This window comes from Hyla sarda, chromosome 3, assembly GCF_029499605.1.
Source record: "Hyla sarda isolate aHylSar1 chromosome 3, aHylSar1.hap1, whole genome shotgun sequence".
NCBI lineage: Eukaryota > Metazoa > Chordata > Amphibia > Anura > Hylidae > Hyla > Hyla sarda.
The window spans coordinates 437,281,754-437,307,863 of NC_079191.1; the positions used below are offsets into that span (position 1 = coordinate 437,281,754).

General features: G+C 45.6%; 1 protein-coding gene across 2 annotated transcripts in view; it reads right to left on the reverse strand.

The window, feature by feature from the left end:
* The window catches only part of BABAM2 (BRISC and BRCA1 A complex member 2), a 271,976-nt gene that overhangs the window by 39,088 nt on the left and 206,778 nt on the right, over positions 1-26,110 (reverse strand). For both annotated transcript variants that reach the window (XM_056568576.1, XM_056568575.1), the window contains exons 9-10: positions 13,630-13,700; positions 8,954-9,036 (exon numbers count right to left, since the gene is read on the reverse strand). In XM_056568576.1, coding sequence (XP_056424551.1) covers positions 8,954-9,036; positions 13,630-13,700 — 154 coding nt within the window. The remainder of the gene's footprint in view (positions 1-8,953; positions 9,037-13,629; positions 13,701-26,110) is intronic.

Consider the following 26,110-nt stretch of genomic DNA (forward strand, 5'->3'; position numbering starts at 1 on the left):
CTTCCTGTAAGTAGAGGTGAGAGCGTCACATCTGGAGCGCACATGAGGGACAGAGCTGCCGAACATCTGTTCCTCCTGAAAAACCTTCATCTACTGTGGTGTTTTCCCAAACAGGGTGCCTCCTGCTGTTGTAAGCCTTTGGCTGTCCGGGCATGCTGGAAGTTGGAGTTTTGCAACAGCTGGAGGCACACTGGTTGGGGAACACTGCTCTGAGCATTGCTGTTGATCTCCCATCCACTTCCCAGACCATGATAACTGCTGCTTAGCATGCTGGGAGTTGTAGTTTTGCAACAGCTGGAGGCACACTGGTTGGGGAACACTGCTCTGAGCATTGTTGTTGGTCTCACATCCACTGCCCAGACCATGATAACTGCTGCTTAGCATGCTGGGAGTTGTAGTTTTGCAAGAGCTGGAGGCACACTGGTTGGAGAACACTGCTCTGAGCATTGCTGTTGGTCTCCCATCCACTGCCCAGACCATGATAACTGCTGCTTAGCATGCTGGGAGTTGTAGTTTTGCAACAGCTGGAGGCACACTGATCTACCTACTGGTAGTTATAGTTGATCACAATTTATAATCGCTGTCTGTACTTATACACAGCAGCCAATGGTGAACTTGTGCTGCAGTGTAAAGTATGGTGCACGAAGACTGAAACAGTCAATGACCACCGTTGCACCCTAAGGAAGCAGAACTAAAAATCAGCAGACACTGAAGAATATAATGCTGGGAGTTGTAGTTTTGCAGCAGACTGAGGCACACTGCTTGGGAAACTCTAGTGATATCGGTTCCTCAGGAGCCCGGGAAAGCTGGGTGGTGACTCATGTAGAGATAGAGGACATATTAGATGAATGAGATTTTTAAGGATGTACATCTATCCGGATTTCCTGATTGGAGTGGGGGGGTGGGGGGGGGGGTGCAATGTCCTTCTAATGGGTCTGAGATTTTGGGAGCACACAATAGTCTGTCCCAGTCATTAACCCTTCAGTTAATTATTAGCCGTGGATCCTGTCCTACAGAATAACGCAGTCTTTGTTGGGATCTTGTGGGATGATGAGGATGGTAGCGATGGGAAAATAGAGAAACAGCATCCTGCCCTGCCCCAGGCAGCGGGCAACAGATCTGATAACGTTCCATCGCTCCAGGGCGCTGTTCACACGTCCCATCTGCACCAACAAGGACCAAGAGCCGATGTCTGCACAGAGCTGAGACACAAAGTCCAACTCCCAGCATGTCCTTACAGCTATAGAGCGACAGGATGAAAGTCATTGCTAAAGAAATCTCCAAGCATTCCCTGCTGGTTCAGTGTCTGCAAAAAGACTGCTCCCACATCTCCTGCTGTTCCAGAACTACAACTCCCAGCATGCCCTCATAGCCATAGAGCGACAGAATGAAAGTCATTGGTTCAGTGTTTGCAAAAAGCTTGCTCTAAGATCTCCTGCTGTTCCAGAACTACAACTCCTAGCATTCCCTTATTCACTAGACCAGTGATTCGAAACCAGGGTGCCTCCAGCTGTTGCAAAACTACAACTACCAACATGCCCGGACAGCCTTTGGCTGTCCGGGCATGCTGGGAGTTGTAGTTTTGCAACAGCTGGAGGCACCCTAGTTGGGAAACACTCCTAGAGGGCCACAGGATGAAGGTCACTCCACCAGAATTATCCCTGTATTCCCTGCAGGTTCAGTGTCTGCACCAAACCCTCTCCAAACTCTACTGCTTTTCCAAAACTACAACCTTTCAGTTAATTATTAGCCGTGGATCCTGTCCTACAGAATAACGCAGTCTTTGTTGGGATCTTGTGGGATGATGAGGATGGTAGCGATGGGAAAATAGAGAAATAGCATCCTGCCCTGCCCCAGGCAGCGGGTAACAGATCTGATGACGTTCCATCGCTCCAGGGCGCTGTTCACACGTCACATCTGCACCAACAAGGACCAAGAGCCGGTGTCTGCACAGAGCTGAGACACAAAGTCCAACTCCCAGCATTCCCTTATACCTACAGAGCGACAGAATGAAAGTCACTACTATAGGAATCCCTCAGCATTCCCTGCTGGTTCAGTGTCTGCAAAAAGCTTTCTCTAACATCTCCTGCTGTTCCAGAAGTATAACTCCCAGCATGCCCTCATAGCCATAGAGCGACAGAATGAAAGTCATTGCTTAAGTCATTGGTCCAGTGTTTGCTCTAAGATCTGCTGTCCCAGAACTACAACTCTCAGCATTCTCTTAATCACTAGAGCAGTGTTTCGCAACCAGGGTGCCTCCAGCTGATGCAAAACTATAACTACCAGCATGCTGGGAGTTGTAGTTTTGCAACAGCTGGAAGCACCCTGGTTGGGAAACACTGTACTAAAGGGCCACAGGATGAAGGTCACTCCACCAGAATTCTTCCTGCATTCCCTGCTGGTTCAGTGTCTGCACAAAGCTCTCTCCAAACTCTACTGCTTTTCCAAAACTACAACTCTAAGGCTCGGTTCAGACTACGGAATCTCCGGGCAGAAAATTTCCGCCCGGAGATTCTGAGTGCAGCCAGTGCAGACTGAATCAGTCGGCGCTAGGACCGTGCGGACACTGCAGTCTCCGATAGACTGCAATGTGTTCCGCGAGTATTTCCGCCTGAAGAAAGAGCAACGCCATTCTTCAGGCGGAAATTTCCAAGCGGATTTTCCATTCACAAATTCCGCTTCACAAATTCCGAAGTGTGAGTTTGTGAATGGAATTAAATAAATACATTTTAGCAAGCGGAATTTCTCTTTATCACTAGAGCAGTGTTTCCCAACCAGGGTGCTTCCAGCTGTTGCAAAATTACTACTACCAGCATGCCCGGACAGCCTTTGGCTGTTTGGGCATGTTGGGAGTTGTAGTTTTGCAACAGCTGGAGGCACCCTGGTTGGGAAAGACTGCACTACAGAGCCACAGAAGGAAGGTCACTCCACCAGAATAATTCCTGTATTCCCTGCTGGTTCAGTGTCTGCACAGAGCTTGCTCCATCCTCTCCCTTAGGCTGGGTTCACACCACGTTTTTCAAGTACGTTTCTCGTATACGTTTTCATTATAGAAAACCATAAACAATTAACTGAAAACCGTATACACCACGGATGCATCCGGTTGCGTACGGTTTGCTTGCAATAAGTTTTTTTCCCCCAAACTCAAAATCGTGGTTGACCACGGTTTTGTCTCCGGTTTAAAAACTGTACTGCAACCACATACGTTTTTATTTTTTTTTAACATGGCACCAAAGTTTATATGGTTCCATATGGGAAACCGTATACGGTTTTTACTTTGCACATGTGCATTTGCATCCTTAAAGGGGTACTCCGGTGGAAAACTTTTTTTTTTTTTCCTTAATCAACTGGTGGCAGAAAGTTAAACAGATTTGTATATTACTTCTATTAAAAATCTTAATCCTTCCAGTAGTCATTAGCTGCTTAATACTACAGAGGAAATTATTTTCTTTTTGGAACACAGAGCTGTCTGCTGACATCATGACCACAGTGCTCTCTGCTGACACCTCTGTCCATTTTAAGAACTGTCCAGAGTAGGAGAAAATCCCCATAGCAAACATATGCTGCTCTGGACAGTTCCTAAAATGGACAGAGATGTCAGCAGAGAGCACTGTGCTCGTGATGTCAGCAGAGAGCTCTGCGTTCCAGAAAGAAAAGAATTTCATCTGTAGTATTCAGCAGCTAATAAGTACTGGAAGGATTAATATTTTTTAATAGAAGTAATTTACAAATCTGTTTAACTTTCTGGCACCAGTTGATTAAGAAAAAAAAAAAAGTTTTCCACCGGAGTACCCCTTTAAGTCCACACTCAATGAATAATTAAATAAAATAATTCAATAAAACAAGATTAACTTTAATAAAAAATGGGCAAAATTTTGAAAAAAACGTACGTTTTTTTGTTTTTTTTAAAATAAAAACGGACGGAACCGTATGCACTTTTAAAAACAGTACCCGGTTTAAAAACGCATACGGTTTACTTTTTCCCATACAGTTCCATCCATTTTTTTTTTTGCCATACGGTTTTCTTTAGAAAAACTGATTGAAAACAGTATGGCAAAAACGTGGTGTGAACCCAGCCATAGGCGGGTATGTGCCAAGTTTCGGGGGTAGCAGAGTGCATGGCGGCTCCTGTGTCATCACCTTGCTGACTCAGCCTTTTGGAGCTGTCTATAGACAATGACTGATGACTAACGTCTGTATACAGGGAAAGTGCCAGCAGACCCCGCGCTTACTCATCCAGCTCGGCATGGCGGTGGCTGCTTCTGTAAGCGATTACAATGCTTTTATCTGTGCTGCGTCTTTTTATGGCACAACACAACACTTCAGGGCCTAAAAATAGCCCAGCTGTAGTAGTGATTCACCCCCTATCACAGCCGCCGGCGCACACTGCGAGCTTTTTTACACTCGTACAATATGTTTATATAACCGTGACATGAACTGTCATATTATTTTGTAAGAGGAGAGGTGCAGGGAAGGTGAGTGACACGCTGAACGCAGCCGACACCGAACTAGCCACAACACCGAGGTGTGGGGCACTGCAGGCCGCGTGTGACGGAATAGGCTGTGGTTACATCTGCGTTGCCGATCGGGCCCCAATCACTTACAATGGGATCTGTCAGCTTCTGCCATGGGAGGTTTTTATTGCCAGAAAAATTGCCTTGCCTGCTGCAGTATTCTCTTACGCCAAATGTGACTCTGGCCTGAGAAGTGAGCAGCAGATACAATTTATACAAACAAGAGTTACTACAGTGGTCTAGGACAGTAAGGAGGAGCTAGGCCCGGACTCTACATGAGGAGCTAGGCCCGGACTCTACATGAGGAGCTAGGCCGAGACTCTACATGAGGAGCTAGGCCCGCATTCCAGATGAGGAGCTAGGCCCGGAGTCTACATGAGGAGCTAGGCCCGGACTCTACATGAGGAGCTAGGCCCGGACTATACATGAGGAGCTAGGCCGGGACTCTACATGAGGAGCTAGGCCCGGACTCTACATGAGGAGCTAGGCCCGGACTCTACATGAGGAGCTAGGCCCGGACTCTACATGAGGAGCTAGGCCCGGACTCTACATGAGGAGCTAGGCCCGGACTCTACATGAGGAGCTAGGCCGGGACTCTACATGAGGAGCTAGGCCCGGACTCTACATGAGGAGCTAGGCCGGGACTCTACATGAGGAGCTAGGCCCGGACTCTACATGAGGAGCTAGGCCCGGACTCTACATGAGGAGCTAGGCCTGGACTCTACATGAGGAGCTAGGCCCGCATTCCAGATGAGGAGCTAGGCCCGGACTCTAAATGAGGAGCTAGGCCCGCATTCCAGATGAGGAGCTAGGCCCGCATTCCAGATGAGGAGCTAGGCCCGGACTCTACATGAGGAGCTAGGCCCGCATTCCAGATGAGAAGCTAGGCCCGGATTCCAGATGAGGAGCTAGGCCCGGATTCCAGATGAGGAGCTAGGCCCGGATTCCAGATGAGGAGCTAGGCCCGGATTCCAGATGAGGAGCTAGGCCCGGATTCCAGATGAGGAGCTAGGCCCGGATTCCAGATGAGGAGCTAGGCCCGGATTCCAGATGAAGAGCTAGGCCCGGATTCCAGATGAGAATCCAGATGAGGTCTGGATTTCGGATGAGGAGCTAGGCCCAAATTCCGGATGAGGAGCTAGGCCCGGATTCCAGATGAGGAGCTAGGCCCGGATTCCAGATGAGGAGCTAGGCCCGGATTCCAGATGAGGAGCTAGGCCCGGATTCCAGATGAGGAGCTAGGCCCGGATTCCAGATGAGTAGCTAGGCTCGGATTCCAGATGAGGAGCTAGGCCCGGATTCCAGATGAGGAGCTGAGCCCGGATTCCAGATGAGGAGCTGAGCCCGGATTCCAGATGAGGAGCTGGGCCCGGATTCCAGATGAAGAGCTAGGCCCGGATTCCAGATGAGGATCTAGGCCCGGATTTCAGAGGACGAGCTAGGCCCGGATTCCAGATGAGGAGCTAGGTCCGGATTTCAGATGAGGAGCAAGGCTCGGATTCCAGATGAGGAGCTAGGCCCGGATTTCAGATGAGGAGCAAGGCTCGGATTCCAGATGAGGAGCTAGGCCCGGATTCTGGTGAGAAGCTAGGTCTGGATTCCAGATGAGGAGCTAGGTCCGGATTCCAGATGAGGAGCTAGGTCCGGATTCCAGATGAGGAGCAAGGCCTGGATTCCAGATGAAGAGCTAGGCTGGGATTCCTGATGAAGAGCTAGGCCCGGATTCCAGATGAGGAGCTGGGCCCGGATTCCAGATGAGGAGCTGGGCCCGGATTCCAGATGAAGAGTTAGGCCCGGATTCCAGATGAGGAGCTACGTCCCGATTCCACATAAGGAGCTAGTCCCGGATTCCAGATGAGGAGCTAGGCCCGGATTCCAGATGAGGAGCTAGGTCTGGATTCCGGATGAGGAGCTAGGCCCGGATTTCAGATGAGGAGCTAGGTCCGGATTCCAGATGAGGAGCTAGGCTGGGATTCCTGATGAAGAGCTAGGCCCGGATTCCGGATGAGAATCCAAATGAGGTCTGGATTTCGGATGAGGAGCTAAGCCCGAATTCCGGATGAGGAGCTATGCCCGGATTCCAGATGAGAAGCTAGGTCCGGATTCCAGATGAGGAGCTAGGCCCGGATTTCAGAGGACGGGCTAGGCCCGGATTCCAGATGAGGAGCTAGGCCCGGATTCCAGATGAGGAGCCAGGCCCGGATTCCAGATGAGTAGCTAGGCCCGGATTCCAGATGAGGAGCCAGGCCCCGATTCCAGATGAGTAGCTAGGCCCGGATTCCAGATGAGGAGCTAGGCCCAGATTCCAGATGAGGAGCTGAGCCCGGATTCCAGATGAGGAGCTAGGTACGGATTCCAGATGAGGAGCTAGGCCCGGATTCCAGATGAGGAGCTAGGCCCGGATTCCAGATGAGTAGCTAGGCCCGGATTCCAGATGAGGAGCCAGGCCCCGATTCCAGATGAGTAGCTAGGCCCGGATTCCAGATGAGGAGCTAGGCCCGGATTCCAGATGAGGAGCTGAGCCCGGATTCCAGATGAGGAGCTAGGCCCGGATTCCAGATGAGGAGCTAGGCCCGGATTCCAGATGAGGAGCTAGGCCCGTATTCCAGATGAGGAGCTAGGCCCGGATTCCAGATGAGGAGCTAGGCCCGGATTCCAGATGAGGAGCTAGGCCCGGATTCCAGATGAGGAGCTAGGCAGCTAGGTCCGGATTCCAGATGAGGAGCTAGGCCCGGATTTCAGATGAGGAGCTAGGCCCGGATTCCAGATGAGGAGCTAGGCCCGGATTCCAGATGAGGAGCTAGGCCCGGATTCCAGATGAGGAGCTTGGCCCGGATTCCAGATGAGGAGCTTGGCCCGGATTCCAGATGAGGAGCTAGGTCCAGATTCCAGATGAGGAGCTAGGTCCAGATTCCAGATGAGGAGCTAGGTCCAGATTCCAGATGAGGAGCTAGGTCCAGATTCCAGATGAGGAGCTAGGCCCGGATTCCAGATGAGGAGCTAGGTCCGGATTCCAGATGAGGAGCTAGGTCCGGATTCCAGATGAGGAGCTAGGCCCGGATTCCAGATGAGGAGCTTGGCCCGGATTCCAGATGAGGAGCAAGGCTCGGATTCCAGATGAGGAGCTAGGCCCGGATTCCAGATGAGGAGCTAGGCCCGGATTCCAGATGAGGAGCTAGGCCCGGATTCCAGATGAGGAGCTAGGTCCAGATTCCAGATGAGGAGCTAGGTCCAGATTCCAGATGAGGAGCTAGGTCCAGATTCCAGATGAGGAGCAAGGCTCGGATTCCAGATGAGGAGCTAGGCCCCGGATTGCAGGCGAGAATCTAAGTCGGGATTTCACACAAGAAGCTAGGCCCGGATTTGAGAAGAGCAGCTAGATGTAGTTTTCAGACAAGGAGTTAGGTCCGAATTTCATGCAAGGAGCTAGATCAAGCTAGATTTGAGATGAGAAGCATGGTCCGTATTTGGGGATTTTCTCCAGATCTGGGTGCAAGTAGCTGGCAGGATTAATGTATTACTACTATGCAAAGGTTACAGCAGAGCCAGAGACATCAGTACAACAAAGAGTTAACCCTTCTGTAAACCAAAGTAAAAAAAATGTAAGAAACTCAATGAATAAAGATTTTATCTTCTAACTATCTGCATGTGCACAAAGATATAAGGGGGGCTGGGATCAATGCCATGGGATGCCGGGTGCCTGGGTCAGCGTATTGGGTGCTGGCATCTGTGTATAAGATTAATGGGTTCTGGTTCTGTGTAACAGAGAGGTGTGTGCTGGATTGTACACAGTGATATAATATCTGCATATACAGAACATGTACATTGTGTGAATACTCGAGCACCGTCCTCGTTCACCTCCTCTTCTCCAATTCAAGGCGCATTCAGGATCCAAATCTCCATGACTACGAAAACAAATCCCCAAAACACCAGCTCCACAACCCCCCCCAGTGCTTGGGAATGGAAACATGTAGATCATCCATCAAATGTCTGCAGGAAGAGCGGCCATAAATATAGGAGAGCAGCCGTCATGTTCAGCCGTGTATTTATGGGGCATGCGGGGTGGGGTCGGGTTATACCACTTGAATTAAAGCACAGCAGCCGCGCGTGACATAGAACACTATAGAGCAGTGTTTCCCAACCAGGGTGCCTCCAGGTGTTGCAAAACTACAACTCCCAGCATGCCCGGACAGCCTTCGGCTGTCCGGGCATGCTGGGAGTTGTAGTTTTGCAACACCTGGAGGCACCCTGGTTGGGAAACACTGCAATAGAGGGTCCTGTATTGTGCAGTCTTTATTCTCTGTACCTGGCCCTTTAATAGTGTTCTACCTTACTGACAGCACTCGTGGAGGTGGGGGGACTTGGGGGTCCTCGACATTACAGAAAATCCATAACATAGACGCTGTCAAACTGAGCCGTATAGGAAGCAATATACTCACTGTGAACCAGAAAACAGAAGTCCTTCCATGTCAGCAGCAGGGTGAGCTTTGTGAACCCCTCGGCGTCATATTCCACCACTCCTCTAAAAAAAAGAGAGGAGAGCAAAGGGTTAATAAGGACAACTATACCCATTGTTTTACTGAACGGCTAAGAGAAGGAAAAAACATCTGGACAAATCAGGCAACATTCAGATTTAAGAACAGGGGTCTCTCTAAGGATCCTGACCACACTGAGCCACAACCATTCCCATAGTGTGTAGACCCTCGCCAGTTATGTGTAGACCCCCACCAGTTATGTGTAGACCCCCACCAGTTATGTGTAGACCCCCACCGGTTATGTGTAGGCCCCCACTGGTTATGTGTAGACCTCCACCAGTTATGTGTAGACCACCACCAGTTATGTATAGACCCCCACTGGTTATGTGCCGACCCCCACTGCTTGTGTAGACCCCCACCAGTTATGTGTAGACTCCAATGGTTAAATGTAGACCCACCGCTTATGTGTAGACCCCGCCAGTTATGTGTAGACCTCCACCGCTTATGTGTAGACCCCGCCAGTTATGTGTAGACCTCCACCGGTTATGTGTAGACCTCCACCGGTTATGTGTAGACCTCCACCGGTTATGTGTAGACCTCCACCGGTTATGTGTAGACCTCCACCGGTTATGTGTAGACCTCCACCGGTTATGTGTAGACCTCCACCGGTTATGTGTAGACCTCCACCGGTTATGTGTAGACCTCCACCGGTTATGTGTAGACCTCCACCGGTTATGTGTAGACCTCCACCGGTTATGTGTAGACCTCCACCGGTTATGTGTAGACCTCCACCGGTTATGTGTAGACCTCCACCGGTTATGTGTAGACCTCCACCGGTTATGTGTAGACCTCCACCGGTTATGTGTAGACCTCCATCGGTTATGTGTAGACTTCCACCGGTTATGTGTAGACCTCCACCGGTTATGTGTAGATTCCCACCGGTTATGTGTAGACTCCCACCGGTTATGTGTAGACTCCCACCGGTTATGTGTAGACCCCAATCAGTGTAAATCCCAGTGTGGAAACCCCTACCACTTATGTGTAAACCTTGTCAGTTATGTGTAGACCCCCACCAGTTATTTGTAGACCCCCACCAGTTATTTGTAGACCCCCACCGGTTATTTGTAGACCACCACTGGTTATGTTCAGACCCCACCGGTTATGTGTAGACTCCAAAGGTTAAATCTAGGGGCCGGGGCTATGACGTCACAAGCTCCCAGGACCGACTCCAGCGTTCAGAACAGTTTGAACACTGGAGCCACTCCTGGGAGCTTGTGACATCATAGCCCCGCCCCCTACATTTAACCTTTGGAGTCTACACATAACCGGTCTGAACATAACCAGTGGTGGTCTACAAATAACCAGTGGTGGTCTACAAATAACCGGTGGAGGTCTACAAATAACCGGTGGGGGTGTACAAATAACCGGTGGGGGTGTACAAATAACTGGTGGGGGTGTACAAATAACTGGTGGGGGTCTACACCCGTTCCAAACGCTGAGCAGCGGAGTACCCCTTTAATGGAGAACTATACAGAAAAAGTTTCTATTTCCCCTGTGCCCAGGCTGCAAAAAAAAACAAAAAAAAACAAAAAAAAACGTTAACTCACCTTCCTACGTTCCCCTGTTGCGCCGATATTGGCGTACCAGTCCACCAGTGCCGGTCTTCTTCCTGCTTCCTGGGGACAGTGAGTCATACTGCACTCAGCATATCACCTGCCGCAGTGATGTCCCGCCTCGGCCGGGGATAGACTGAGCGCACTGTCATGTAACGAGCCCAGGCAGAAGGGAGAAGACAAGGCCTGGGCTCCTTACATGACAGTTCACTCAGCCTATCACCGGCCGAGGAGGGACATCGCCACGGCCGGTGATACTCTGACTGCAGTGTGACTCACCGTCCCCCGGAAGCAGGAATAAGACCGACACTGGAGGAACGAGACGCCGATATCGTCGCAAAGGGGGAACGTGGGAAGGTGAGTTAATGTTTGTTTTTTAGTTTTTTGCAGCCAGCCACGAATAATTTTCAGTACAATCTCCTTTAAATGGTCACTCTCATTAAAACTAATTGTTGCTATTGCACTCCTTATGGTAAATAAAAAAGCTTTCTAATATAACGTATTTTCCGGCGCATAAGATGACTTTTGAACCCAGGAAAATGTTCTTAGGAGTCGGGGGTCGTCTTATACGCCGGGTGTCATCTTATAGGGCGGGTGCTGAAGTCGTCCGGGACGCCCGGGTTATGGATTTCCCCCGTCACATTCGGGACATTCCTGTGTCCCGAAAGATCTTTTCAGAACACAAGGATGTCCCGGTTACCTTTCTGCGGCCCCGCAAAACTTTAATAATGCAGGGGCCTCCAGGAGGTAGCTCACGCAGGGACGTCACTAACGTCCTGTGCGTGCCCTCATAGAAACAGATCAGAGCAGAGCAGAGAGGACGTACACATGGTAAGTTACCAGCGGCACGTCATCTTCGGTGCTCCGACCACCGCTCCTCCGGTCCTGGGACCTACTGCTATGGCCTATAGGCCATAGCAGTAGATTGTGACCCCGGACCGGAGGACGGAGCACTGAAGTGGGGCAGAACACATACAGCCTCCAGCCATACACTGTATATGGCTGGAAGTTGTATGTCTGTGGGGGCCACGGCCTACCTAATGTGAGGGAACATACTGCCAACCTAATATGGGGGAACTATACTGCCAACCAAATGTGGGGGGAACTATACTGTCAACCTAATGTGGGGGAACTATACTGCCAACATAATGTGGGGGAACTATACTGCCAACTTAATGTGGGGGAACTATACTGCCAACCTAATGTGGGGGGAACATACTGCCAACCTAATGTGGGGGAACTATACCGTCAACCTAATGTGGGGGAACTACAACCTAAATGGAGGAACTATACTGCCAACCTAATGTGGGGGATCTATACTGCCAACCTAAAGTGGGGGAACTTTACTGCCAACCTAATGTGGGGAAATTACAACCTAAATGGGGGAACATACTGTCAACCTAATGTGGGGGAACTAAAACCTAAGTGGGGGAACATACTGCCAACCTAATGTGGGGGGAACTATACTGCCAACCTAATGTGGGGGAACTATGCTGACAACCTAATGTGGGGGAACTATGCTGACAACCTTTTGTGGGCGAACTATACTGACAACTTAACGTGGGGGATCTATACTGCCAACCTAATGTGGGGGAACTATGCTGACAACCTAATGTGGGGGAACTATACTGCCAACCTAATATATGGGGAACTATACTGCCAACCTAATGTGGGGGAACTATGCTGACAACCTAGTGTGGGGGGAACTATACTACCAACTTTATGTGGGGGGAACTATACTGACAACCTAATGTGGGGGGAACTATGCTGACAACCTAGTGTGGGGGGGAACTATGCTGACACCCTAGTGTGGGGGGGGGGAACTATGCTGCCTACCTAGTGTGGGGGAACTATGCTGCGTACTTAAAGGGGTACTCCATGCCCTCTCTATGCAAGTCTATGGGAGGGGGCGTGTCGACCACTGCACGATACTCTGATAGTGCCCCCCCCAAGGCTAGACTCTGGATCCCCCCTGTATGGATAGAGAAAGAGCGGGGCACCCAGGGTATGGAGGGAAAGAGAGCGGCGCTGTGCCCAGAAAAACATGCATCTTTCACCCATCCAGCCCGCCCTTGAATGTATCCTATTGCCGTACCTCTTTCTCTGCTTCTCAGATCTCGATCTTGAGGACTGCAGTAAAGTGGCGCATGTGTGAGATCTGAGGCGGCGGAGGCGTGAATGTGCGAGATTTGAGAGGCAGAGAAGGAGGCATGGTAACAGGATACAAGGGCGGGCCAGACGGGTGAAAGAGGCATGTACCGCTCTGATAGTCTTGGAGACAGGGAGGGCTGGGCAGGCAGGAGAGCTGACCAATCCAAGCAGGCTTTGTATGCAACAACCAGTCAATCACAGGTTAGGTACCGTACATTGGGGTAGAGGGGTAGTCTTATACGGCGAGTATATCCTAAACTCTATATGTTAACTGTAAAAGTTGGGGGTCGTCTTATACGCCGGAAAATATGGTACTTTGTTTAAAAAAATTAAAGTTTTCTATGTTTTATTTGTGTTTAAAAAAGCTGCCACTAGATGTCTCCCTACTTGTCCAGAGCACATTTCCCCCCATCTCTTGCACAGAATTTGGACTCCTGCTGGCCTGGTAGAAGTCGAAAATCAGGAAATGCAGTCTGGAGTGCTGAGGGGTGTGTGTGCAGTCTTAGTCAATCATAGTTCATCACACACTGAACTGCTCTGGGCTGTGTGTAGCAGAGTGAGGGAGGAAGTTCTCCCCTGTATGGCTTCAGATGATGTCACGCCTGCTGGGGAACGCCCCTTCCCAGTCTGTGAATCTGACTGAGACTGAGCAGAAAATACAGAGTAATATCAAGGTAGAAAACTAAAAAATAATAAAAATAAAGGTCGGGGGAGGTTTATCATGATGGGGGCAGTGAACTGGGAGGAGTATAACATTTAACAAGATCATGACAGGTTCTCTTTAAAGAATTACGTAGAATATTTTCTATATCAAGTTGATGCCTTATTACATATAAAACCACAAGAACACAGAAAAGATCCTGAAAAACTACTCACGTTCCAAAATGGCTGAGAAAAGCCGCAATGTATTCCCTTCTTTTGTGGTACCCCTGAATGACATACTGCACCTATAGAACAGAGCCAAAAAACATAAGGTCAATCCTTCTCACCGCACCACAGGCCCATACTTATCTGCTAGATATTTAGAGGGAAAATATTTAAAAAACGGTCTGAATAGTGGCCAGGGATGGGCCTTAGTGGTTGCAGCGCAGATTTCCTAGGAACCAGACGACAACCAATGGATGTAAAGAAGCACTGCAGGTTGTTTTGTCTTTTTGCTTGCACTCCCCATTACTAGTTATACAGCGCTATAAGCTTTACTGAAGAACAGCTCCATCAATAAGTTTCATTACTGTAAATAGGTCATGTGATCACCAGCCTAACCCACAGAAAATCACAGCTTTTAAGGTGTCAGATGAAGCGGTCACTCCTGGGTCAGCTGACTTCCTGTGAACTACAGAATGATATTATCACCTATCAAATCCCTCCTGGGAGCTCCTAGATCCTTCTCATCCAGCTCTATCTATATACTGCTGCTATCTCTATGGGATTAAGATACATAGAAGTTATACACCTCACCTCCAGCTCTATCAGTATACTACTGCTGCTATATCTATAGGATCAGGATATGTAGTAGTTATACACCTCCCCTCCAGTTCTATCTGTATACTGCTGTTGTTTTCTCTATGGGATTAGGATATATAGTAGTTATATACCTCCCCTCGAGCTCTATCTGTATACTGCTGCTTCTAACTCTATAGGATTAGGATATATATAGTAGTTCTACCCCTACCTTTGAGTTCTATCTGTATACTGCTGCTACTATCTCTATGGAATCAGGATATATAGTAGTTATACACCTCATCACAGCTCTATCTGTATACTGCTGCTAACTCTGGGAGATCAGGATATATAGTAGTTATACAGCTCATCTCGAGCTTTATCTATATACTGCTGCTATCTCTATGGGATCAGGATATATAGTAGTTATACAGCTCACCTCGAGCTCTATCTATATACTGCTGCTATCTCTATGGGATCAGTATAAATAGCAGTCATACACCTCCCATCCAGCTCTATCTATATACTGCTGTTATCTATATAGGATCAGTATATATAGTAGTTATACACCTTCCATCCAGCTCTATATGTATACTGCTGCTGCTATCTCTATGGGATCAGGATAAATAGCAGTCATACACCTCCCATCCAGCTCTATCTATATACTGCTGTTATCTATATGGGATCAGTATATATAGTAGTTATACACCTTCCATCCAGCTCTATATGTATACTGCTGCTGCTATCTCTATGGGATCAGAATAGATATATATTTTATACATCTCTCCTCAGGCTGGGTTCACACAATGAGTATCTTCCTACATTTTGCAGTGATTATTACCAAAATTGTAACAAAAAAAAGTGAAACTTTACAGCGATTATGCAAGTCATAGTAAAATGTGTCATTTTTCGGATGATTTTGGAAGATCCCTACAAAGACAGTCATATTGCAATTTTAAATGTGTAAAAATTTAGTATACATTTAGCCTAAAGAGGTCAAATATTTGGAGAACACCTCAGTTGTGATTATAGGTCAAATCACGTTTCACCTCATAGAAATATTTCTCTAAAAAACACACTTTGAATAAGAAAACACACCAAAACTGCACATAATGTGAACTGACCTCAACCCACTTTTAAGTCTAATCAGTGCAAATGGGGGAACTCCAGCAGCAGCAGCCTAATTAGATGCCCAGGTGCAGAGATCAGACTCTACACCCTCTCTGCACAGCCAGAGGATTCATAGGAAATGTAAGCAGCATTAGGAAATCATTTCAGAGATGAAATTGCAATCAGTATGGCTGAAAACCCCCATGCCTGCCACATCAGCTATAAAAAGGTAAGCACAAGGCCTACACAAGAACCTCTACATTATTCTCAAATAATGTATGCCAGTCACATAAACATTATAGGTCGGAGACACCTGCTACATTGTAGCTGAGAACAGTAAATCTTGGGACTTCATTGCTCAGTTTTCCATTTCAAGGCCACAGTCTGACCCAGATTTTTGTTTTATTATTTTCTTAAGATGTTCTCTGTGAACTTGGCAAGCGGTGGGGAAGACCATGTCATGTGTTTTTTCTGGCAGCGGCCGCCTGGATTTCCTCAGCTGCGCGGATATTTTACAGAATAAATTAAAATCGTGGCGAGGCATGTCTTGAGGAGCGGAGGAAATAATCCTGTAATCTGCGGGATGGTGGAGAGGGACGGCGCTGCGAGATCCCGGATAGCGGCTCATGGGTATCGAAAGACAATTGCATAAGTAGCAAAACAACAATAGCATTTCATTACTGTCCTGACGCATGTAAAAGGAAAAATAAAGCAACATTAGAAATAGTCTTCATTAAAAAATGTCAACCGTTTTGTGACTACAACTCGAATGAAGATCCTATGTGTCTCCATGGTAACAGACTACAAAAAACCCTGTGTAGTCTGAGCCTGCATTATGCTCTATTTCAATGTTTCACAACCAGTGTGCCCCAGTTTTTGCAATACTACAAATCCCAGCAAGTCCTGACCACTTGTAGTTTAGCAACACACACTAGGTGTGAAACATTGAAATAGTTTTTTTTTTTTTTTTTTTTTTTTTTACAACAACTTTAGGGGAAATCCCCAAAGGGGTACCCTAAACTAGGACCCTCCCTATAAATTTTAAAATGTAACTTATTTGGTGGTGGTTAAAATATGTGTAAATATTAAGAAATTGTCCACTAAATGTCAGGACCACACTATAATTTAAAACCACAGTTTCAGTCTATCTCCTATGTATGCTGTATAACTCCCATTTTGCTTATAAAGGGGGTGCACTAATATAGTAAGGCCCTTCTAGATCAGCACAATTTGTGATTGTATGGAGTATGACTGGAATACTGCTGCTTAAAACTACCAGTTAGCCAGTTCATTTGACGTTTCGCTGGAGCCCCAGCTTCATCAGAAAGGACTGGTGGCTTAGCTATGGAGTATGACTGGAAAACTGCTGTTTAAAACTACCAGTTAGCCAGTTCCTTTGACGTTTCACTGGAGCCCTAGCTTCATCAGAAAGGACTGGTGGCTTAGCTATGGAGTATGACTGGAAAACTGCTGCTTAAAACTACCAGTTAGCCAGTTCCTTTGACGTTTCCCTGGAGCCCCAGCTTCATCAGAAAGAACTGGTGGCTTAGCTATGGAGTATGACTGGAAAACTGCTGCTTAAAACTACCAGTTAGCCAGTTCCTTTGATGTTTCACTGGAGCCCTAGCTTCATCAGAAAGGACTGGTGGCTTAGCTATGGAGTATGACTAGAAAACTGCTGCTTAAAACTACCAGTTAGCCAGTTCCTTTGACGTTTTGCTGGAGCCCCAGCTTCATCAGAAAGGACTGGTGGCTTAGCTATGGAGTATGACTGGAAAACTGCTGCTTAAAACTACCAGTTAGCTAGTTCCTTTGACGTTTATCTGGAGTAAGTATTAACACATATTTTTGCTGGAGTAAGTATTAACACATATTTTAACCCGCACCAAATAAAGGTTATATTTTAAAATTTGTAGGGAGGGTACCCCTTTGGGGGTTTCCTCTAAAGTTGTTATGGAATTGTTGTTACCCTGGTACCTCCTGTTTTTTTTGTTGTTGTGATAAACATTGAAATAGAGAATAATGCAGGCTCCAACTGCACAGAGAATAATGTGCTCCAACTGCACAGGTTTTATTTGTAGTCTGTAACCATGGAGACTAAGGGGGGGGGGCATTTATCATTGTAGGTGTAAGTGAAGCATTTTTCTATTTTGTTTTTTGTGTGTGCTGGTAATGTGTAGGAGCACTAAAAATGGTATTAAATGGTCACAGAGCATTTGATAAATTTTGCGCAGGTACACATTTTCCGAAATTTTACTCTTCACATACACCAGCTTTGCGCCATGTTTTTTGCGCCTTTTCACAAAAAGGCGAAGTTCATAAAACCCATCCATATCATGCGTGTTGCCAAAATCAGTGGATTACAACTCAAAATCAGCAGAAATGTGTAAACCAAAAGGCACAAAAAAGGCTCAAATAAAGGACACTTGCGCCAAAATAGCGGCAAATATAGACAGAAAAAAAGAAACAGGGTAAACACAATGATAAATTCCGTCCAAAGGATCTGCATTCGGGTTGTAGTCACAAAACGGTAGAAAAATAAATTAGTCCTTATAACAAAGAACAACGTGTGCCGTTTTGGGACGACAACTCAAATGCAGATCCTGTGTGTCTCCATGGTAACAGACTACAAAAAAAAACGTGTAGTCTGATCTTAAATTATGCTCTATTTCAATGTTTACCAACCAATGTGCCTCCTGCTGTTACAAAACTACAAATACAAGCATGTCCTTCGGCTGTCCAGGCATGCTGGGATTTGTAGTTTTGCAACAGCTGGAGGCACATTAGTTGGGAAAGCCCCGCTCTATTTGTTCCTACTGCTAACATGCTGCATATTTGGAAGCTAAGCAATAAATAGAGATCAGATGTAAGGGAGTGTGATCAGACTACATAGGAATTGTGTGTAGTCTGTTACCATGGTGATGCCCTGATTGGCAGAAAAGCTATTTGTAAATCAACGCTACTTGATTCACTTTGCATTAGAACGATAAAAGATATGTTCGAACTTACAGAAGAAATTTATAAAGGTCATTTTAAACTTAGGTTTTTTTAAACTTGGAACTGAAGGCTTAAAGGGGTACTCCGGTGGAAAACATATTTATATATATTTTTTTAAATAAACTGGAGCCAGAAAATTAAACAGATTTGTAAATTACTTCTATTAAAAAAAAATCTTTATCCTTCCAGTACTTATTAGCAGCTGTGTGCTACAGAGGAAATTCTTTGCTTTTTGAATTTCTTTTTTGTCTTGTCCACAGTGCTCTCTGCTGACACCTCTGTCCATGTCAGGAACTGTCCAGAGCAGCATAGGTTTGCAATGAGGATTTTCTCCTGCTCTGGACAGTTCCTGATACGGGCATCAGGTGTCAGCAGAGAGCACTGTGGAGAAGGCAAAAAATAAATTCAAAAAGCAAAGAATTTCCTTTGTAGCATACGGCTGCTAAAAAGTACTGGAAGGATAAAGATTTTTAAATAGAACTAATTTACAAATCTATGTATATGTAGCAGAGAAATAGGAAAACGGAGCAACTCCCCACACCGACCCAGGTATTCTTTGCAAGTGGTTTCTTTATTCCATGTCTTCAAACATAGGAAACAAGCAGGGGAGAGTGAACGTAGGACGCGGGGGTATCCACTCGGTGACGGGACCGTTTGGCGCCGAGGCGCTTCGTCAGACCGGGATATTGAGGTCACGGGAAGGGGTGCGCTTTAAAACGGGTATGGCCCAGTGACGCTGCAGGTAAACTGCAGGTCATTGGCTCCTTGCTCAGGTACAAAAACATATTACAAAATTTGTTGTACAAACATTAAAAGCAGCTTCCTAACATGCGAATAAATAATACAATATAATAATATCTTATAATAGCGCACCATATTCCTGTTTCTCATTGAGCCCAAGCGGGCCAGTGGCATCCGTCCGGATAATCCATCCGGCCTCGCTTTTCAGGAGTTGTTGGTGTCTATTCATACCTCTGGGGGCACTGTCAACACCTTCTATCCCTGCAAATGTGATATCATCAGGATTATTATTATATGTGCGCATGTGGGCGATCAGGCGGGGTGCCCCTACTCCAGTAGATAATGACTTAAGATGTTCTCTAACTCTATGGTAGAGGGGCCGGATAGTCTTCCCCACATAGAAGCACCGACATGTGCAGATTAAACAATCGACTACATAACTTGTCTTACAGGTAAAAAATAGTTTTAGCTGAATATCACATCCACCTAACTTTATCACATTACCCTTCAAATTATTTCTGCATTGTTTGCAGGAGCCGCAAGAAAAGTTACCTACAGGTCTAGAATCTGTTAGCCAATTTGTATTAGGTTTTTTACTCTTTTTCTTTTTGTTATAAAAATCCTGAATAGTTGTATTTTTACGATGTGTAACTATTGGATTTAATGTTGTTATGGATTGAAGGTCCTCATCTTGCCGTAACATGTACCAATGTTTGCCGATTGATTTCTTGATTATCTCATTCCTATTAGTATTCGTGAATGTGACCCTATTATTGTCCTTTTAGTTTTTGTGTGGATTAATAAGGGTATGTCTAGGGATTTGATCTACAGTCTGTCTAGCATCTTTAAGTACTTTCTTTGGATATCCTCTTCTCAATAATCTGTCCTGTAGAGCATCTGCTTGTTCCATATATTTATCTGAGTTATTGTTAATTCTCTTAAGTCTTATAAATTGACTTTTTGGAATTGCATTCTTTGTATGTATGGGATGGGAAGAGGCAGAATGTAGTATTAAGTTCCTGGATGTAGCTTTCCTGAATCCTGACGTGATAATACGATTATCAATAATGTCTATCTGTACATCCAGGAACTCAAGGGACTGATTACCAAAAGTATATGTAAATGTCATGTTCATATCATTTTCATGATTGAGGTGATGAACGAATGAATCAAACTGTTATCAAGAGGCTATCTCGCACATGCCTCTATCTCGCACATGCGTGGTGGACTAGAATTCAGTGCTGCTATCTACGCAGGCGCGGGGAACTCTCGCGTGAGGCGAGATCCGGTCACGCAGTGATGACGGGTTGCAGAGAGACTTCCATCCCGGTACTACGTCACAAATCCAGGTAAGAGGATAGGTGCTCAGGTAGTGTACTGACCCGGAAGGGTTCTGGTCCGGTTCTTAGGATTGGCTGGTGTGTCACGGCTCCGTTACAGGTCTCCTGATTGGACCTGGAGATAGGTCCATTAATGATGATGAGGAACACCAGCTTATAAATAGCCCCGCCGGCGGTTTGGTCACATTGTAGCCACATAGCCTCTTGATAACGCTGTTTTTACAGCGAAACACGTCGAGGGTGGCTGTGCCTATATTTTAAGTTGCACGTCATTGTGTTGCCATTGCGGCATGCTGCAGCGCCGCTAATACATTGCTCATCAGATAGGGGTTTCCCTACTGGTCATTTTGGATTGTTCATAGCAACACTCTGACACTCATTTTTAACAAATTTTGTGGGATTAATAAAAGTTACATTTAAGGGGATTATAAAAAGAGGGGAGTTAGTGACTCCTGGGCTTTGGCCCCGGGGTTTGTAGTTATTGTGTCTCAGGACCCCTCATTCCCCATTTGGGATGTTTTTGAGTTTGTCTGTCCCATCCCATACTACAAAAATATTGTCAACAAAACGAAGAAAAAGTTTAATGTATTTCACATAGAGGTTATTGATTGTGAACACATATCTTGATTCTAAAATGGCAAGATATATGTTCGCAAAGGAACAAGAGATGGGCGTACCCATGGCTGTCCCGAGCCTTTGTTTATACCACTGTTCTCCGTATTGGAAGCAATTATTATTTAAAATAAATAAAGTAGCTTCTGTAACAAAATCTATAAGGGCTGGAGATTTATCAGAAATGGCCAGGAACTAACGGAGAGCCTGCACACCCGCACCCTGTGGAATGCGGGTGTACAGGCTCTCTACGTCAATTGATGCCAAGGTATAGGTCTCTTGCCAATGAAAGGTCTCCAATGCTGAGATGAGTTCCCCAGTATCTTTTAGATATGATGGAATATGGGGGAGGAGTGGAGATATGAGCCAATCTATATAACCAGACAAGTATGAAGTGGGAGATTCCTATTCCGGCTACTATCGGGCGGCCGGGGGGGGGGGGGGGGGGGGTGTTACAGCTTTATGGGTTTTAGGTAGAATATACCATTTGGGTGTAGATGGAGTTTCTGGTAAAAGTTTTTCTGCTGTCTTTTCTGTTAGAGCATTGAGGTTAACAAATTTGTGTAGTAGGGTGCGCAGGTTATCCATGATTTTACGAGTGGGATCACTCTTTAACTTTTCATAGACTGTTATGTTTCCAAGCTGCAACTCAGCCTCGGAATCATAATCTTTTTTGAACCAGAGGACAACGGAGCCCCTTTGTCGGCTCGGGACAGAACTATGTCCTCTCTTTCAGCTAACATATTTAGGGCTTCTCTCTCTTTTTTGGAGAGGCTATGCTTAATCGGGGGATATATCAGAGATTTGACATCTTGGCACACCGCTCTGTGAAAAAGATCCACAGAGCTACCTGGAAACACTGGTGGATTGAAATGGGAGGGGTGTCCCCCCCCCCAAAAGGGGTCTTCCTCTCCCATGTCAATGCCACCTACCTCTTTGTTTTCCTCAGTTAGTGATAGCAAAGTGTGTATAACATTTTCGTCTTGTGCTGAATGTCCTGAGATTACTCTGAATCCTAATGGACCTATCATACATTGTGCCTCCCCCTCTTTTTTCTAATGTTGTCTGGTTTTTTACCACCTTTATTCTGCAATGAAAATAATTTTTTCAAAGATAATCTGCGAATGGCTTTAGCCATATCCTCCTCAAATTCACAATATTCAAATGGTTCCTGCAACCCAAAATGTAACCCTTTATTTAACACTAATATAAGATCTTCACTCAAAGTCATGTCCGTTAGGTTGACTATTATATTCTCATTTTTTTATCGCCTCCAAGTCCCAGTCTCTCTCTTTACTGCCTTTCCTCTTTCTTCTTCTACCTCCTCTCCTAGTAAGAGATCTAAAGGGGATTTCTGCACAGTGGTATCTTGGCCGGAGGTAGTAGCCTCATCGGACAGGCTTGAATCAGACTCAGTAGTAGTCACTTTTCTTTAGGAATTTTCTTTTTTTGTTGATTGAAGTTTTTCTTTCTATTGATGTGTTTTTTTTTCTCAGATGCGTTCTTCTGTTGACGTCCCTTATTCCATGTGAATTGCTGTTGAGATTCGAAATCCAATTTATCTCTGAGGAACTTGTCCCTTTTCACATCCTTGATGTTAGATTGTAATGTAGAATTTTTTTTTATTTTTTTATAATAATTGCTTCCAATATGGAGAACAGTGGTATAAACAAAGGCTCGGGACAGCCATGGATACGCCCATCTCTTGTTCCTTTGCGAACATATATCTTGCCATTTTAGAATCAAGATATGTGTTCACAATCAATAACCCCTATGTGAAATACATTAAACTTTTTCTTCGTTTTGTTGACGATATTTTTGTAGTATGGGATGGGACAGAGGCACAGTTTGATTCATTCGTTCATCACCTCAATCATGAAAATGATATGAACATGACATTTACATATACTTTTGGTAATCAGTCCCTTGAGTTCCTGGATGTACAGATAGACATTATTGATAATCGTATTATCACGTCAGGATTCAGGAAAGCTACATCCAGGAACTTAATACTACATTCTGCCTCTTCCCATCCCATACATACAAAGAATGCAATTCCAAAAAGTCAATTTATAAGACTTAAGAGAATTAACAATAACTCAGATAAATATATGGAACAAGCAGATGCTCTACAGGACAGATTATTGAGAAGAGGATATCCAAAGAAAGTACTTAAAGATGCTAGACAGACTGTAGATCAAATCCCTAGACATACCCTTATTAATCCACACAAAAACTAAAAGGACAATAATAGGGTCACATTCACGAATACTAATAGGAATGAGATAATCAAGAAATCAATCGGCAAACATTGGTACATGTTACGGCAAGATGAGGACCTTCAATCCATAACAACATTAAATCCAATAGTTACACATCGTAAAAATACAACTATTCAGGATTTTTATAACAAAAAGAAAAAGAGTAAAAAACCTAATACAAATTGGCTAACAGATTCTAGACCTGTAGGTAACTTTTCTTGCGGCTCCTGCAAACAATGCAGAAATAATTTGAAGGGTAATGTGATAAAGTTAGGTGGATGTGATATTCAGCTAAAACTATTTTTTACCTGTAAGACAAGTTATGTAGTCGCTTGTTTAATCTGCACATGTGGGCGCTTCTATGTGGGGAAGACTATCCGGCCCCTCTACCATAGAGTTAGAGAACATCTTAAGTCATTATCTACTGGAGATGGGGCACCCCGCCTGATCGCCCACATGCGCACATATCATAATAATAATCCTGATGATATCACATTTGCAGGGATAGAAGGTGTTGACAGTGCCCCCAGAGGTATGAATAGACACCAACAACTCCTGAAAAGCGAGGCCGGATGGATTATCCGGACGGATGCCACTGGCCCGCTTGGGCTCAATGAGAAACAGGAATATGGTGCGCTATTATAAGATGTTATTATATTGTATTATTTATTCGCATGTTAGGAAGCTGCTTTTAATGTTTGTACAACAAATTTTGTAATATGTTTTTGTACCTGAGCAAGGAGCCAATGACCTGCAGTTTACCTGCAGCGTCACTGGGCCATACCCGTTTTAAAGCACACCCCTTCCCGTGACCTCACTATCCCAGTCTGACGAAGCGCCTCGGCGCCAAACGGTCCCGTCACCGAGAGGATACCCCCGCGTCCTACGTTCACTCTCCCCTGCTTGTTTCCTATGTTTGAAGACATGGAATAAAGAAACCACTTGCAAAGAATACCTGGGTCGGTGTGGGGAGTTGCTCCGTTTTCCTATTTCTCTGCTACATATACATTGATTGGACTTGCCTTGATGTAGAGCACCACTGAAGTCCCTCCAGCTGTTGCAAGGGAGGATACAGGGAAACCGAATATATAGCTATATCCTAGTGCTTACAGGGGTGGTGCTGGGTCTTTCTTTATTTGAGTGAATTTACAAATCTGTTTAACTTTCTGGCACCAGTTGATTAAAAAAAAAAAATTTAAGGGAATACCCTTTAAAGCCTGAGGCTGCACTACTGAAATATACAGAAGACAACACGTCCTTCAGCTACAACTCTTTCATGGGGGCCTGCTGTGGATCAAAATCTGACTGATCATTGTACATACCTAAAGACACCATCTCAGCACAAGAAAGGCAAGTAGGGATACAACAAAGGCGTATTGAATTGAGATAAGGAGACAATCACAGAGATCATAAAGACATCACAGAGACGTCTGGTGACCCAAAGAAAGAATATTCTGCCATCTATGTGGTCAGAAGGAATCCAAATAAACAGGAGGAGACAATGTAAAGCAGATGTTCAACTTTGAGACACATTTTCCAGTTATTATGAAAAAAGTCTCCGTACTGATCTTGTATGACACTACAGAGATGATAACCTCACCAGCAGAATAGTGAGTACAGCTCTGGAGTATAATACAGGATATAACTCAGGATCAGTATAGGATAAGTAATGTATGTACACAGTGACCTCACCAGCAGAATAGTGAGTACAGCTCTGGGGTATAATACAGGATATAACTCAGGATCAGTACAGGATAAGTAATGTAATGTGTGTACACAGTGATCTCACCAGCAGAATAGTGAGTACAGCTCTGGAGTATAATACAGGATATAACTCAGGATCAGTACAGGATAAGTAATGTAATGTATGTACACAGTGACCTCACCAGCAGAAGAGTGGGTACAGCTCTGGAGTATAATACAGGATATAACTCAGGATCAGTACAGGATAAGTAATGTAATGTATGTATACAGTGACCTCACCAGCAGAATAGTGAGTGCAGCTCTGGGGTATAATACAGGATATAACTCAGGATCAGTACAGGATAAGTAATGTAATGTATGTACACAGTGACCTCACCAGCAGAATAGTGAGTACAGTTCTGGAGTATAATACAGGATATAACTCAGGATCAGTACAGGATAAGTAATGTAATGTATGTACACAGTGACCTCACCAGCAGAATAGTGAGTACAGCTCTGGAGTATAATACAGGATATAACTCAGGATCAGTACAGGATAAGTAATGTAATGTATGTACACAGTGATCTCACCAGCAGAATAGCTAGTACAGCTCTGGAGTATAATACAGGATATAACTCAGGATCAGTACAGGATAAGCAATGTAATGTATGTACACAGTGACCCCACCAGCAGAGTAGTGAGTACAGCTCTGGAGTATAATACAGGATATAACTCAGGATCAGTACAGGATAAGTAATGTAATGTATGTACACAGTGATCTCACCAGCAGAATAGTGAGTACAGCTCTGGAGTGCTGACCAATTAGTTGTGGGTGTGGTCGTGCTTCAGCTGTGCTGTGTGTCTGCTGTGTCTCCTGAGCTCCAGGGAATTACCACCTGTTCCACCTGGGGCCTGTTTCCTCCTCCCCAGGGAGGGAGTGGGTTTCCAGGCATGAGTGAGGGAGGCGAGGCCCAGGCTTCTGCTCCTCGGACTAGGCCGCAGGGAGGCAGGAGAGGCCAGCAAGCGGCCGGAACATCGGAGGATTTGGGGGTTAGGCGTTCCACCAGGAGTCGCAGCAATGCTGCTCCAACTCTCCCCACAGAGGCGAAAAGCTCCAAGGTGGGATCCTCCTTGGGAAAGCTGGGTGCTGCCAGTGGAAAGCTGGGTTCGTC